Consider the following 13411-nt stretch of genomic DNA (forward strand, 5'->3'; position numbering starts at 1 on the left):
ATTTTGAAGCGAGTAATAATATTGTAACGATCACAGAGCAGGACTGACCTGTTGTGATGCAATGCACCATGGAAGTTCAGGTTGTTGGGGTTTACATATCGGTATTGTGGCTTATATTATTGTCATTGCGTTCATAGTGATTGTACTTTATTGTGTTTTTGTGGTTTAGTTAGCCTAGTTAATTTAGTTAAGTGTAGCGTGTTCATGGCCGTCAGTGAGAAGTGCCGTGTGTTTTTTTTCCCTCCTGCCTCGGTTTCTGTTCGGGGAAAACTCTTCAAAATCATTTAACATATTCTATGTATTATTTATCAATTGATAAGCTTCAATAAAAAACATAAATTTTTTTCCCCTTATAAAAATACTTGTTATCATTTGGCCTCAACAGCGTGTTGGATGGTGAGTTGGTGTTGGCGCTGACCGTTTCAGCACCAGCGTGGGGGACAGCGACACAGAGCGCCTGAATGACTGTTCGGTGTTTGAGGAACACCTATAATGAATGAAACTACATAGACCTTTAACTAACACATTAAGCTAAAATAGTGAGGTTAATTGTTTGAAATATTTTTTTCTTATAGAATCAGATAAAGACCGCGTGTACCAGAGAGAGTGACCATAGAAACATCACAAAGCAACGCGTCTCTTTTTGAAGTTGGCTTTTTGCTTAATTTTTTTATTACTAATATTATTTTTAAATATCATATTTATATGAATTTATCACGTTATGTATCTCGTAGCATATGTCTATATCCGACACGTATGATGTGGTGTGTCTCAGCATGCCAGTGTATAGTGGTTATTGTGTGTTTAACTGTGCTGCTCAGTTCCACTCTCATTGGATGTCAGGAATGGATGTTGCGGACCAATGGCGTTCAGAACTGTACAAAGAGATCTACTCCCTCCCCCACGCAGCTTCAGCACCACAATGATCAGAGTGTAACGGGAGTGGGTGCCTTTAATGGTAAACGACTATGGGGAAATATCTTAATTGTATCGTTGGCTATGATCAGTCGGCCTTTTTCAGGGATGTCTCTCGCTTTTGGAATATGGATTTTGGCGTTTTGATTTCCGTGGCCGTGAAATGGAAATGATGCATTTTAGTGAACCGGGGATGACAAAGAGAAACGGATACCGAGACTGGAGGTGGCTGGCGCTATGGTGGAATCATTTTATTCTCTTGTGGAGTACAATAGACGGACAGACTCGTTACAGCATACAAGAGGAGTTAAAACAAGGATCTGTGGTAGGAAACCTTGCCAAAGATCTGACTTTGGGACTATCAGATGTTTTTGAACGTAAATTGCGCGTCGCCTCTGAAGCTGGTGAGCAGTATTTCAGAGTGGATGCGGGAAAGGGTGAGCTGGTGGTGAATGACAGAATCGACAGAGAGGCTTTATGTGGACAAAGCGCCAGCTGTGTTCTGCCGCTGCAGGTAGTTATTGAGGATCCACTGCAGCTACATCGGATAGAGGTTGAAATCAGAGACATTAATGATAATTCCCCAAGTTTCCTTTCAAATGAACTGTCTCTGAACATAGCCGAATTAGCGGTGGTTGGCACTCGTTTCCCATTAGAGAGTGCAGCTGATCCAGACGTTGGAAGTAATACACTGAAATCATACACACTCGGTAAAAATGAGTGTTTTTCCCTTAAAATCAAAGAAATTGAGGGTGGTAAGATTGTCCCGGAACTTGTTTTGGAAAAACCTCTCGATCGAGAGAAAAAGTCTGTTCACAAAATATTATTAACAGCATTAGATGGAGGCATTCCAGTAAGATCTGGAACCACACAAATAACAATAAGCGTGCTTGACATAAATGATAATTTTCCAATATTTGAGAAAAACGTTTACAAAGTATCCCTGAGTGAGAGAAGTGTAAAAGGAACCGTTGTCATTAACCCCAAAGCCACTGATGCAGATGAAGGTCTAAATGGTGAAATAGAATTTTCTTTCGGCTCGAGGACACCGGAATCTGTCTTGTCAGTTTTTGATATTAACCCCTTAACAGGTCAAATCACTCTAAAGGGTGATTTAGATTACGAAACTGTTAAGTCATATGACATTGATATCACTGCAAAAGACAAAGGTAGTCCTCAGATGGAAGGCCATTGTCGTGTGCAGGTCGATATTACAGATTTCAATGATAACGCCCCAGAAATTGTTTTCACTTCTCAGCCAAAGCCAGTCCGGGAAGACGCACCAAGCGGTACTGTAGTTGCTTTGATCAGTGCTAGAGACCTTGACTCTGCTGATAACGGTAAAGTAACGTTACAACTTGCAAAAGGCCCGCCTTTTAATCTGAAACCATCTTTTTCTAACAATTACGCACTCGTTACCAGTGGTGCTTTAGACAGAGAGAGCTGCTCGGACTATAGTATCGAGATCACAGCCACTGATTCAGGTTCCCCTCAAATGTCCAGTAAGAAAACTGTATTTGTCACTATCACCGATGTGAATGACAACCCTCCTTTATTCACTCAGCCCTCTTATAATGTGTATTTAAAAGAAAATGGAGTACCTGGATCTATACTGTACTCAGTATCAGCTTCTGACCTGGATTCTGGTGAAAACGCTAAAATAACTTACTCCATACTGGACTCTAAAGTTCAGGACGTTTCTGTGTCATCTTATGTTTACATTAACTCGGATAACGGCAGCATCTACAGCATGCACTTGTTTGATTATGAGAAACTGAAGGTGTTTAAGATTCAGGTTCAGGCAAAGGATCAGGGCTCTCCGTCTCTCAGCAGCAACGCCACTGTCCATGTTTTCATCCTGGACCAGAACGACAATGCCCCCGCTGTTATTTACCCCTCCTCCGCTGTCCTGGGCTCCCTCTCTCATCAGAGGATGCCCCGCTCCGCTAAAGCGGGTCACCTGGTTACAAAGGTGACGGCTGTGGACGCAGACTCGGGCCATAACGCCTGGATCTCCTACAAACTGGCAGAGGCCACAGACACCTCTCTGTTCACCGTCAATCTGTACACAGGAGAGGTGAGGACTAAACGCGCTGTGTACGAGCAGGACGAGTCCTCTCAGAGGCTGCTCATTGAGATCAGGGACGACGGAGAACCGGTCCAGTCCGCCACCGTCACGGTGTCCATCCTGATCGAGGACGGTCTCCATGAACCCATCTTAGACCTCCGACAGAAAGCGGTTGAGCCCAGCAAGAAAACTGGCAGAATCACCCTTTATTTGATTCTGTCTCTGGCCTCGGTGTCCGTGCTGTCTCTGGTGACTTTTCTTATCTTAGCGGTGAAATGCATCAGGAGCAGCAGAAGTAGCGGGAGCTGCTGCACGGGACGGAGCGACTGTGATGATTACAAGAACCCCAACAGAAACCTGCAGATTCAGCTCAACACTGATGGACCCATAAAGTACGTGGAGGTCCTGGGAGGAGACATGTTGTCTCAGAGTCAGTCCTTCAGGTCCTGCATGTCTCCAATGTCCGAATACAGTGATTTCACTCTGATCAAACCCAGCAGCACCACAGACTTTAAGGAGGTGATCAGTGTGCTGGATGCGTCGTTACCCGACAGCACCTGGACCTTTGAGAGCCAGCAGGTGAGCAGATGATTGTATTTATAAACATGGTTTACGTTTTAGCCTTAAAGGTTAGTATATTATTTAGTCTCTTGGTTTTGGACCTTTTAACTTAACAACACGTTATTATTCCTGCGCTCTGTTGCCCGCTCCAGAATCTGATTCAATTACTTGATTTAAAACTGTTGCTTCACATACGAATATAACAGAAACATAAATAACCTTTGTCTGAACTGTCCATGAGTTGCAGTGATAATTCTTAAAATTAGTAGTGCTGATTATTAAAAATGGGAATTATTACTTTGATGGGATTATCTTATACAGCACTGTATACTATCTATACTTATAATTATTTCCACTGTTTTGTTTCATAGCTATGAAAAACTAGAATCAGTCAAGAAAATAAGATCTATCTATCTATCTATCTATCTCCTCAACTTTAGCTCACATATCTCTCTCCAATAGGGCATTTTTCACAAATTGATAAAGAAAGACTTTGATTAGTGTTTACTGTAATAGATCTTGTTTCGGTGTACTTTCTGAGCCTGGGGAAAACTTTTTTTGTTGGTATAACCAGTAAAGGAACAGCGCCCCCAGGCGGACAGAAAGTGCCGTTTTCAATGACATCCTGTTGATGCGCCGCCGCTTTGAGCACTGTTTTGCTGAGAGCAATGTTTTCAATGAAAATACTGAAACTGTCGGATTTGTAAGGTTTTGGCTTCCTCGTGTGACGTTCGAATTCGTGAATGCGTCAGTGCGTTTCGTTTTACGCGTTGTGTTTGGCGTATCTCTCTCTCAAAGTTTTATAGTTGCTGCGCGCCTGTTGAAAAGTTTTCTCTGCGTGTGTGTGAGAGAGAGAGAGATGTGCAACAGTGCTGGTCCAGTCCTGTCCTCCAATGAGAGGGAGTTCCTCTGTGTCCTCTCCCCGCCCATGCAGAGAGTGAAAGAGAGGCGGGGGAGACCGCAGAGTTCCAGCGGAGGCACAAATACTTTTTCTCCTCGTTTTTTTTTTTCTTCTTTGGAAGTGAACGCCATGATCGTCTCAAAACTTCCATTTCTTTTGTTTTTAAAATGGACACGTTTATATTCGAGCGTATCCGTCTCGTTTTAACACTACCATGGATACGTTACGGTAGGGGAAAAAGTTAGAAACTTTCCCGATCCTCGGAGCGCAGCACAATGGACTCCAGACAGAGGAAGCGCTCCGGAGGAGGGAGGCTGTGGAGGATCTACCTCTATCTGGCCTCCGTCTCCTTTGCGTCCGCGCAGCTCAGCTATTCGGTGTCGGAGGAATTAAGCCCGGGATCTGTCGTTGGGAATATCGCAAAAGATTTGGATGCCACTGCTCAGCGGATCGTTCAGAGAAAGTTACGAGTTGTCTCAGAATCAACAACTCAGTACTTCGAGGTGAAGCAGGCGACCGGCGATTTGGTGATTAAACAACAAATTGACAGGGAGCAACTGTGCGAACGGAGTCCATCGTGTTCACTACATCTTCAAATTCTTCTGGAGAATCCTTTAGAGATTGTTCGCGTCGAGGTGGAGGTCCGGGATGTGAATGACAACGCACCACAGTTTTCAACCAGCAATATTTCATTGGAGATATCTGAGGCAGCAGTGCCGGGGACGCGATTCCGCCTGGAGAGCGCGCACGACCCGGACGTGGGTGTCAACTCTTTACGCACCTACCACTTGGCAGCAAATGACTTCTTTGTTTTGAATGTGGAGACTAAAAGTGATGGCAGTACGTTTCCAGAACTGGCAGTGAATAAAGCTCTGGACAGGGAGACCCAGGACTCGTTTCGCCTGTTGCTCACTGCAGTGGATGGAGGTCAGCCACATAAATCTGGCTCCACGCTTCTGCTCATTAAAATTCTGGACGTGAATGACAATGCGCCCATTTTTGACGAACCTGTGAAAAAAGTTAGGCTTTTAGAAAACGTTGCACCGGGCACTTTAGTGACTAAATTAAACGCGACTGACGCGGATTCGGGTAACAATGGGGAAATATCATTCCTGTTTAGTAAATACACGCCCATCTCTGTTTTCACTGTGGACTCCAAAAGCGGTGAGATCCGCGTGAATGGTGATGTGGACTATGAGAAAACCACTACATACCACATCACAGTGCAGGCCAGAGATGGTGGCTCCCCCGCTATGGAGGGCTCCTGTAACGTCATCGTGGATATTATTGACGTGAACGACAACGTGCCAGAAGTGACAGTGACGTCACAGACCGGTTCCATCAGAGAGGACGCTGCACCAGAGACCGTGGTGGCGCTCATACATACACGGGACCTTGATTCTGGTGTCAATGGGAAAGTTACCTTAACTATCCCACCAGGTTTGCCCTTTAAACTTAAGTCAGCATTTGCCACACACTACAGCCTCACCACTGCTGGAACCCTGGACCGTGAGGCTGTTCCAGAGTACAAGGTAGTTGTCAAGGCCACCGATGGTGGTTCCCCTCCACTTTCATCCCAAACAACTTTTGTGGTGAAGCTCTCTGATGTAAATGATAATGCCCCCACCTTCTCGCAGCCTTCATACTCAGTGGATGTCCCTGAGAACAATGCCCCTAGTGCCCCCATTGCTGCTGTTTCTGCCACTGACCCGGACCTTGGTGACAATGCTCACATCTCATACTCCATCCTCCCCAGCATGGTCCAGGGTTCACCCATATCATCTTATGTCTACATTAACCCAGAGAGCGGCCACATATACAGCATGCGCTCACTGGATCATGAACAGCTTAACGCTTTCCGGATTGAGGTGCAGGCCCGGGATGCTGGGGTTCCCTCACGGACAACCAACGTCACTGTGCATGTGTTTTTGGTGGATTTAAATGACAATGCACCAGTGATTGTACACCCCTCCTACCCAAAAGACAAAAGACTACAATTGACTGTGCCCCCATCTGCAGGCCCAGGCCACCTTATAAATAAGCTGGTTGGGGTGGATGCAGATAGTGGGCACAATGCATGGTTGTTTTACTCCATTGCCCCTGGTCCAAATGCTGGAATGTTTCGTATTGGGGCACACACTGGGGAGCTCCGCACAGCCCGCAAGTGGGCTGAGGAGGAAGATGGTTCAAGTTACGACATCATGGTCATCATTCAGGATAATGGTGACCCACCAAAGTCCAGTTCTGTGAACATCACAGTGACTGTGGATGAGAAGGGCACCTCAAACGAGGCACCAGCACACCCGCGTCACACGCCCTTCTACCACCGCACGGGGATGCCGGATATCACTCTGTACCTTATCATTTCACTTGCCTGCGTATCCGGCGTGGCCTTCATCACATTTGCTGTCCTCATGGTGCGCTGCCTCAGGCACCGTGACCCGGGGCTGGGAGAGTCTGAGTGCTGCTGCTATGGTCGCCACAGGTCAAGCCGCTATCATCAGAGGCCCAGCAAAGACCTGCACCTGCAGCTCAACACTGACGGACCTATTAGATATATGGAGGTTGTGGGGGGTTCACAGGACCCACATACACGCACCTATAGGCCTTGCTACTCCACCTTATCAAGCCGAAGTGACTTTGTATTTATGAAGACACCCATGCTGAGTCACAACAACACGCTCAACATGACGCTCAGCAGGAAGCACCTTATGAACTCAGCCAGTGAGGTGAGGGCTTAAATGGGGGAGCAATCACTGCAACACGTTAACTGCTGAAGTATGAATGCATTGGTTTGGGAATTTATTCTTTAAAAGAAACATTTCTGATATGTTAATGGTATAATTGTGTCAAGAATTTGTCACTGATTGCAATTTTCAAACTAAATTGTAGCTGAGAATAACTTAGTCATGTAGCTCTGCAGCATCTTATATAAAACAACTTCATTCAGTTAGAGGATCTCTCTCTGACAGGGCTATGAGAGATGTGTTGTTTTTAGTCAACAGGTTCAGGTCAAGTCATAATGCGTTTAATATTTAATCGAACTTGAGGGTGTGAAATGTGGTTACTATCTCTCACTTTAGGCGACATGAATAACGGAGAATGCTGCTCTTTGTGTTTAAAGAAATCTGCAGATAATGAGATAGTGAGTAGAAAAACAAACAAGTTGAAATAGTGAAAGGATTGGGGGTAAAAGGACAAAAATAGTAGCTCCTAGCAGATGGAGAGGAGGAAACAGCCAGATGAAAATAGGTCCGGCTGAGCTGGCTCTGCGTGATGGTCAAGAGACAGGATGCCAGAAGGAAAGATGGAGGGTGAGGGTGAGGAAAATGGGGTGAGGGATGGAGGGAGTGAGGTAAAGAATAAAGCAGTAGTTGAAAAACAGGAATTCAGGAGGTCAGTGGCCTGACCCCGGCTTCCTGTTGTCCTCAAGCTTCAGTGATTGGATCCAGGAGTCAGCATCAGTGAGGCAGACTTTACTGTGTGATCTGTGCCACTTTTTCTATTTGTCATTTTAGATACATTCATTGAGAGGACATTAAATGAAGGCCAATAGGATCAAAACATACATGAAAAAATAACTCAATAGTTCAGCAAGTCAACAAGGTATTGACTAAGATTTCAGTGAGAAAACTTGATTTGGTCATTTTTTAATCTTTCATTTTGTATTTGATGTCGTGTTCTTGATGGTCAGTTGTCATTGTTGCATAGCATTTTGATCACGGTTGCTGCCCTAGAATATTTAATATCCACAAATTTCTCATGCTTCTCGTGGGTGTGCACTGAATTAGGTTGTCCCTGGGGTCAGCAGGATACCATCTGTCCTCCTGCTCTAGTGACACGTGTGCAATGAGGACAACAGAGAAAAAAGCGATAGAGGGATAGATAACTGAAGAGATAGGATAGCTTAATGCACATGTGCCACTGACAGACGTCTTAGGCCATGCAGGCTTTTAGAGCTGCAGCGTTCACTGTGTGCGTTTATGAGCTCGTATGCATGAGATAGTGTGTACAAAGCACAGGACACAAGGAGCCATCCAGTAGTGTTTAATTTTAGCAGGACCTTGGGGCCTTGGTCCCTTTCTTCTTTATTTCCTCTATTCATTCGCAGTGAGCTGTTGCGGCACACTCTCTTTAACCATGTGCTCACACAGGAGGTTTGGTGGAAAAATGCATTATATGTCAAGAGTGTGACTTGTTGTGTGTTGCATGTTATATCTGGCCTCCTCCATTTTAATACAGTATAACGTTTGTTTCAGGCCATGGATTAATTTATCTGTCTTAGAGTTTCTAAATCCCACAGATTGTGTACAGATTAGGGCCAAGATTTTTGTAAATATGATAGATGATAAAGCTGTAGAGTAAAATGGTCGTCAAGGTTTTTATCGGTGACCTCATGATGGAATTCACCTGAAGATCCCTCAAAATCCTGTGATTCAGTATAAAGATGTAAGAGAAGCAGACGGGAAGTGTTTAAAGCTTCAGGGTTAGTATGATGGTCTTTGTGTGGGATGAGTAGTAAGGCCCACAGAGCTGTGATCCATCCACCTCTCTCTGCAGTGTGTCTTAGGTTCTTGGCTTTTTTCCTTCAAGTTTAATTTGTGTCCTGAGAAGAAATAGTTGCTCAGATAATCGGCACCATAACCATTAACTTTGGTTTGGTTTTGCCTGACAGCTCTTGTTGTCTGAACCACTTTTAAAAACTCAACAACATGTAATCGTTTAAAGTTCAGATTTGTGTGTGAACATTCCATGGTTTGACCTTTTTATTCAGCTGATAAGCATTGCACCCGTGCGAGTGTGACACACCAACTTGCCAGACTGCACAACATTAGATCTTTCACCTTAAACTATCACCGAGGTGTGGTATGTTGTTACCCTTTTTCACACATGCCTCGGGAGGGAGCTGACCTTGGAAATGACATGCATGGGTCTGCGAATGTGTGCGGTGAGAGCGAGTCACACAGCAGGAATGCTGGGCCTCACTGTGGATGTTTGCCGCCGCTCACTACCCATCTTTTTCCTCTCACCAGAACGCAGACGGACTCGCTTGCCCACGCACACGTACACTCCTCTGAGTCAATTTTTAGACTTTACGCATCAACCGGGCTCTGCGTTCACATTCTGCTCTCCGCTTTTCATCTTCACCCACTTTGGGATATCTCATGTTGTAGTTATAACAGCTTGTGAGTTCTGGCATCAAAGTTTGTTATGAGGAAGCGACCAGCCCGTATATGTTTATCTGACACACTTGTTTCTGTTCATGGTTTGCTCCATGGCCGTCACTGTGAAGGGAACGTTGGGATTTAATGTTCCACTCTGTACTACCTGCACTTCTATCGTGTACAAATCTGTACACATCTGTTTGTACAGTTTGTGGCTATCACTTACTGCATTCATCCTTTCATTAGCTGTTTTCTAGTCAATAGTCTGGCCATGACAGTGACCTGTTCATCCCACAATACTGTTCTCGTTGTGAAGGTATTTTCAAGAGAGACTATCGTTTGGTTTTCTCTCCCGCTGTCTTGCATCTCTCCATCACTCCTTTGGGTCGGACAGCTCTTTTAATAATGCAGCACATCATCCCGCTGGCCTTTTTCTCTCCAGGGAGCTCTAGTTTTGATTAGGCAGCAGAGTTTGGAGCCAGGCCAGGGGTCTATTCACCGCATCGCTGCACAACAAGACAAGTTGAGAGAGAGCGAGAAAGAGATTGAAAGAGAGAGAGTGAGAGTGAAGGAAAAGACATGGTGACATGGCCGGGTGTGGTACAGATAGACAAGAGTGCAGTAGGCTTGCAGACATTAATAGACGAGCAAATGCCTTAAAAAAGAGTCAGGCTTTTGCCTCCCTTTTGCCATCACTTAAGTCAACTTTTATGCTCTGAAGTTTGTTTAGCTTATTTGTTTCTCAATGGCCTGTGTCCTTTCACTCTCCTGGCTTTTTTTGTTGTACATAATTTCATGGATGAAATCAGTTTTTGAGAAAGAGATGTGCACTTTCATATTTGAAGATAATTGTTGAAACATGTCAGATTGTCCAAGTCATCATGTAATGGCACTGGTTCATTTGTCTAATATGTACTCAGTGTCTCACTTAGGCGATTGTGTAATTCGTTCTTTTTTTTCCATTACTCATTTATCATCTGAAAACACGGTACAAATGTGCCAACAGTTGCCCAAACCCTCTAGTTTTCATCTGCTGACTGAACAGCTGGTAAAAAAGTCAAACTGTAAATGGATGTATTTGTTGTGCAGTACTGTCTGTGTTTTGTTTTTAGTCATGACCACAGTTTCTATAAGCACAGCTTCAGTTTGTGTGTGCTCCATCACAGGGTTGTGTGTTCCACAGCTTTGGGAACAACATGAATATTGAGACATTTAAGGATTTCATCCTAAAATAGTTCAAAGAAGCATACAAAAGGATACACATAGACTTACACCATCAGCCACAAATAAATGTGGGGTGAATCAAAACGCACCTCGGAAAGATTTCGCTCATGTTGCACCGCAGCACACATTTCATGTCTCATCTTCTGTTCTCTTCACAGCAAAAGCCGCCCAACAATGACTGGCGCTTCACACAGGGACAGAGACCTGGACCTAGTGGGTGAGTAAACTAAGGCGTGCGCACACACACACACACACACACACACACACACACACACACACACACACACACACACACACACACACACACACACACACACACACACACACACACACACACACACACACACACACACACACACACACGTATAAAGTGCTCTGCCATTTCAGTGCCATGTTATTATCATTGAAGCATGAGGAAGGATGAGGAGTAAAAGAAGAGGAGGGTTGGTGCTGCTGTGGTGGCAGCATATCTCTTATTGCAAATTGACAATTGTGAAGTCAGCCTGTTACATTTTAATTTGACTTTAGATTACATGCATTGATGTGTGCATCATGCATTTATCACTGCATTTAACAGCACGATTATTCTCGGCAGACTCAGACTCTGGGTTTTGTCTCCTGTTCTAGCATCTCTGCCTTTTTGCAGGCTGCTTTATAAAATGGCTGCCGCAGCTTCCACTCCCCCTCCCCCTCTCCTGCTGTTCCATTCCTCTTTGCGCTCCCTGAGCCTGTGCGCCATCACTCAGTACTGCTGATGAGCGACTGTGACCAGAGCACGCTGGGGGGGATGGGACAGAGCTTTCATGTGTCTAGATTTTTCTCCTTTCTTCGACATATGAGTGACTTAATTTTTACATCAGTAGCGTTATGATTTTATGACACTAGACTGAATGTGGCACCCTGTTTTTGTTGTTTGGTGTGTGGACATGTGTGTTGTGTGTCTTGATGGTTGATCACTGCTACTTGCTCACGTGGACTGGGATAAAATGGAGGGCGTGCGGCTCATTTTTCACAACAATGATTACACAACACATTCTGCGAGTCAAGGCTTCTGCCTAAAACACACCAGCTGGGGCAAAAAAGCTTCTCTACAACACAAAAACAGAGACCACCAGGATGATTGATACATGAGACCTGGTTTCTGTGCTCAGAGAAAAGAAAAGAAACCATAGACTTCTGTTATTTCAAATCAGGGACTCTACATATTTTCTAGTGAAATCTCAAAAAAAGCAATGTACCAGCGTTTTAACCCTTTTCTTCACTAACCTCAACCTTCAGGCTGTATAACTTGTTGTTTTTTTAGTCCCCACATGCCATACGGTACACACATACGATGGACGCCGAAGAGTGGGACAAGGTACCGATTTAGACATAGACACTGTGTGGTTGCTTTCTGTCCTCAGCAGCTGATCAAGCCGCCATATAAAGAGCCACCATTCAGTGGCGAAAGCAGCAGAGCGGCTGATGAGGACATAGAGTGTCTCAAATGGTTTTAGGTAGTGCACTGCAGTTGAGTGCTGTGCTGTGTGTAGCTGTACCTGACCCATAGCTTCTGTTAGTCTCCCCTAAAAGTTTGATGGGGTTTGTTGATCAATGTGCATAGGCCACAATGCCTGCTGTGGCGTAGACAGGATTGTGAAACTTTTGAGTTTGTGTGCAGTGTTTTGTAGACTTGCTATGCCTTGTACATGTGCTACATACAGTCAGACCTCTTCACTCCTACAAGACCGGCTTACCATGCAGTGTTGCCTTCGATGTATGTCTGTGATGGTTGTAGCTTAATGCCACCACACGCAGCTTTTTTATGTGATTTATAACCTGGAAGACAAAAAACAAACAAAAAAAAATCTGAATATTGATTCATTATGAAGAAAAACAAAACCAGCTGGAGGTTAAATGTGTTGCCAAATGACTAATAAACATAAAATGTCAACCACTTGACTTGAAGTTGACGTGTAGAAAGTTATCTGAAAGAAAAGATAACATGGGGAGTTATTATTACAGTTTAAAGACAAATTAAACAGCAGGACATGTTTTAGGGAAAGACATGATAATCCTGTCTGGCCAACTAATGATGTCCTCCCAGACCACAGTGTGCAATCGTTCTCTGAGGAAGTGATAGTCCTGACCACAGGAAATGCCTAACACAACCACAGGATGTGATAACAACTGAAAGAGACGCTAATTTAGCATAAATGAAGCGTTTCCTTTTATCTTAACTTGTGCAAGGAGGCACAAAATGGCTGCCTCGGCGTGTCTGGCCGTGCTTTTACCCAGCCTGGTTCTCATTGGCTGTCTGGCACAGAACATGCATGTTTCTCTCCCCTGGTCTCCCTCTCTGGCTCTGCGCTGAAAAACCACTTCAGAGTTTTGGCAGCCAAATCTGGCAACCCGCGCTTCAACAGAGCCGAGTTTTTGTGTTTGGAATTCCTCTTTCACTTTTTCTCTCACTGTGTCCTTTACTTTCTGCTAATCCTCTGCAGCTCACCAATTTGTCCAAGAGAGTTTTTTGGGGGGGGTTTCGAGTTGGCTTGAAAAAGAAAAAAGCGGTCCTGTTTATAATGTTGACAGTTTTTT

General features: G+C 44.5%; 1 protein-coding gene across 12 annotated transcripts in view; it reads left to right on the forward strand.

Annotated features, from left to right (window-relative positions):
• LOC308110668 (protocadherin gamma-C5-like) overlaps positions 1-13411 on the forward strand; it is a gene marked incomplete at its 5' end in the record, with an annotated part of 84748 nt that overhangs the window by 65654 nt on the left and 5683 nt on the right. For 9 of the 12 annotated variants that reach the window (XM_080465117.1, XM_080465107.1, XM_080465108.1 and 6 more), the window contains one exon: positions 10993-11051. In XM_080465117.1, coding sequence (XP_080321243.1) covers positions 10993-11051 — 59 coding nt within the window. Of the gene's footprint in view, positions 1-1087; positions 3563-4489; positions 7175-10992; positions 11052-13411 lie in introns of those variants that run through there. The other 3 variants (XM_080465110.1, XM_080465112.1, XM_080465111.1) reach the window with 3 other exon arrangements.

This window comes from Lipophrys pholis, assembly GCF_963383615.2.
Source record: "Lipophrys pholis genome assembly, chromosome: 6".
Taxonomy (NCBI): Eukaryota; Metazoa; Chordata; class Actinopteri; order Blenniiformes; family Blenniidae; genus Lipophrys; species Lipophrys pholis.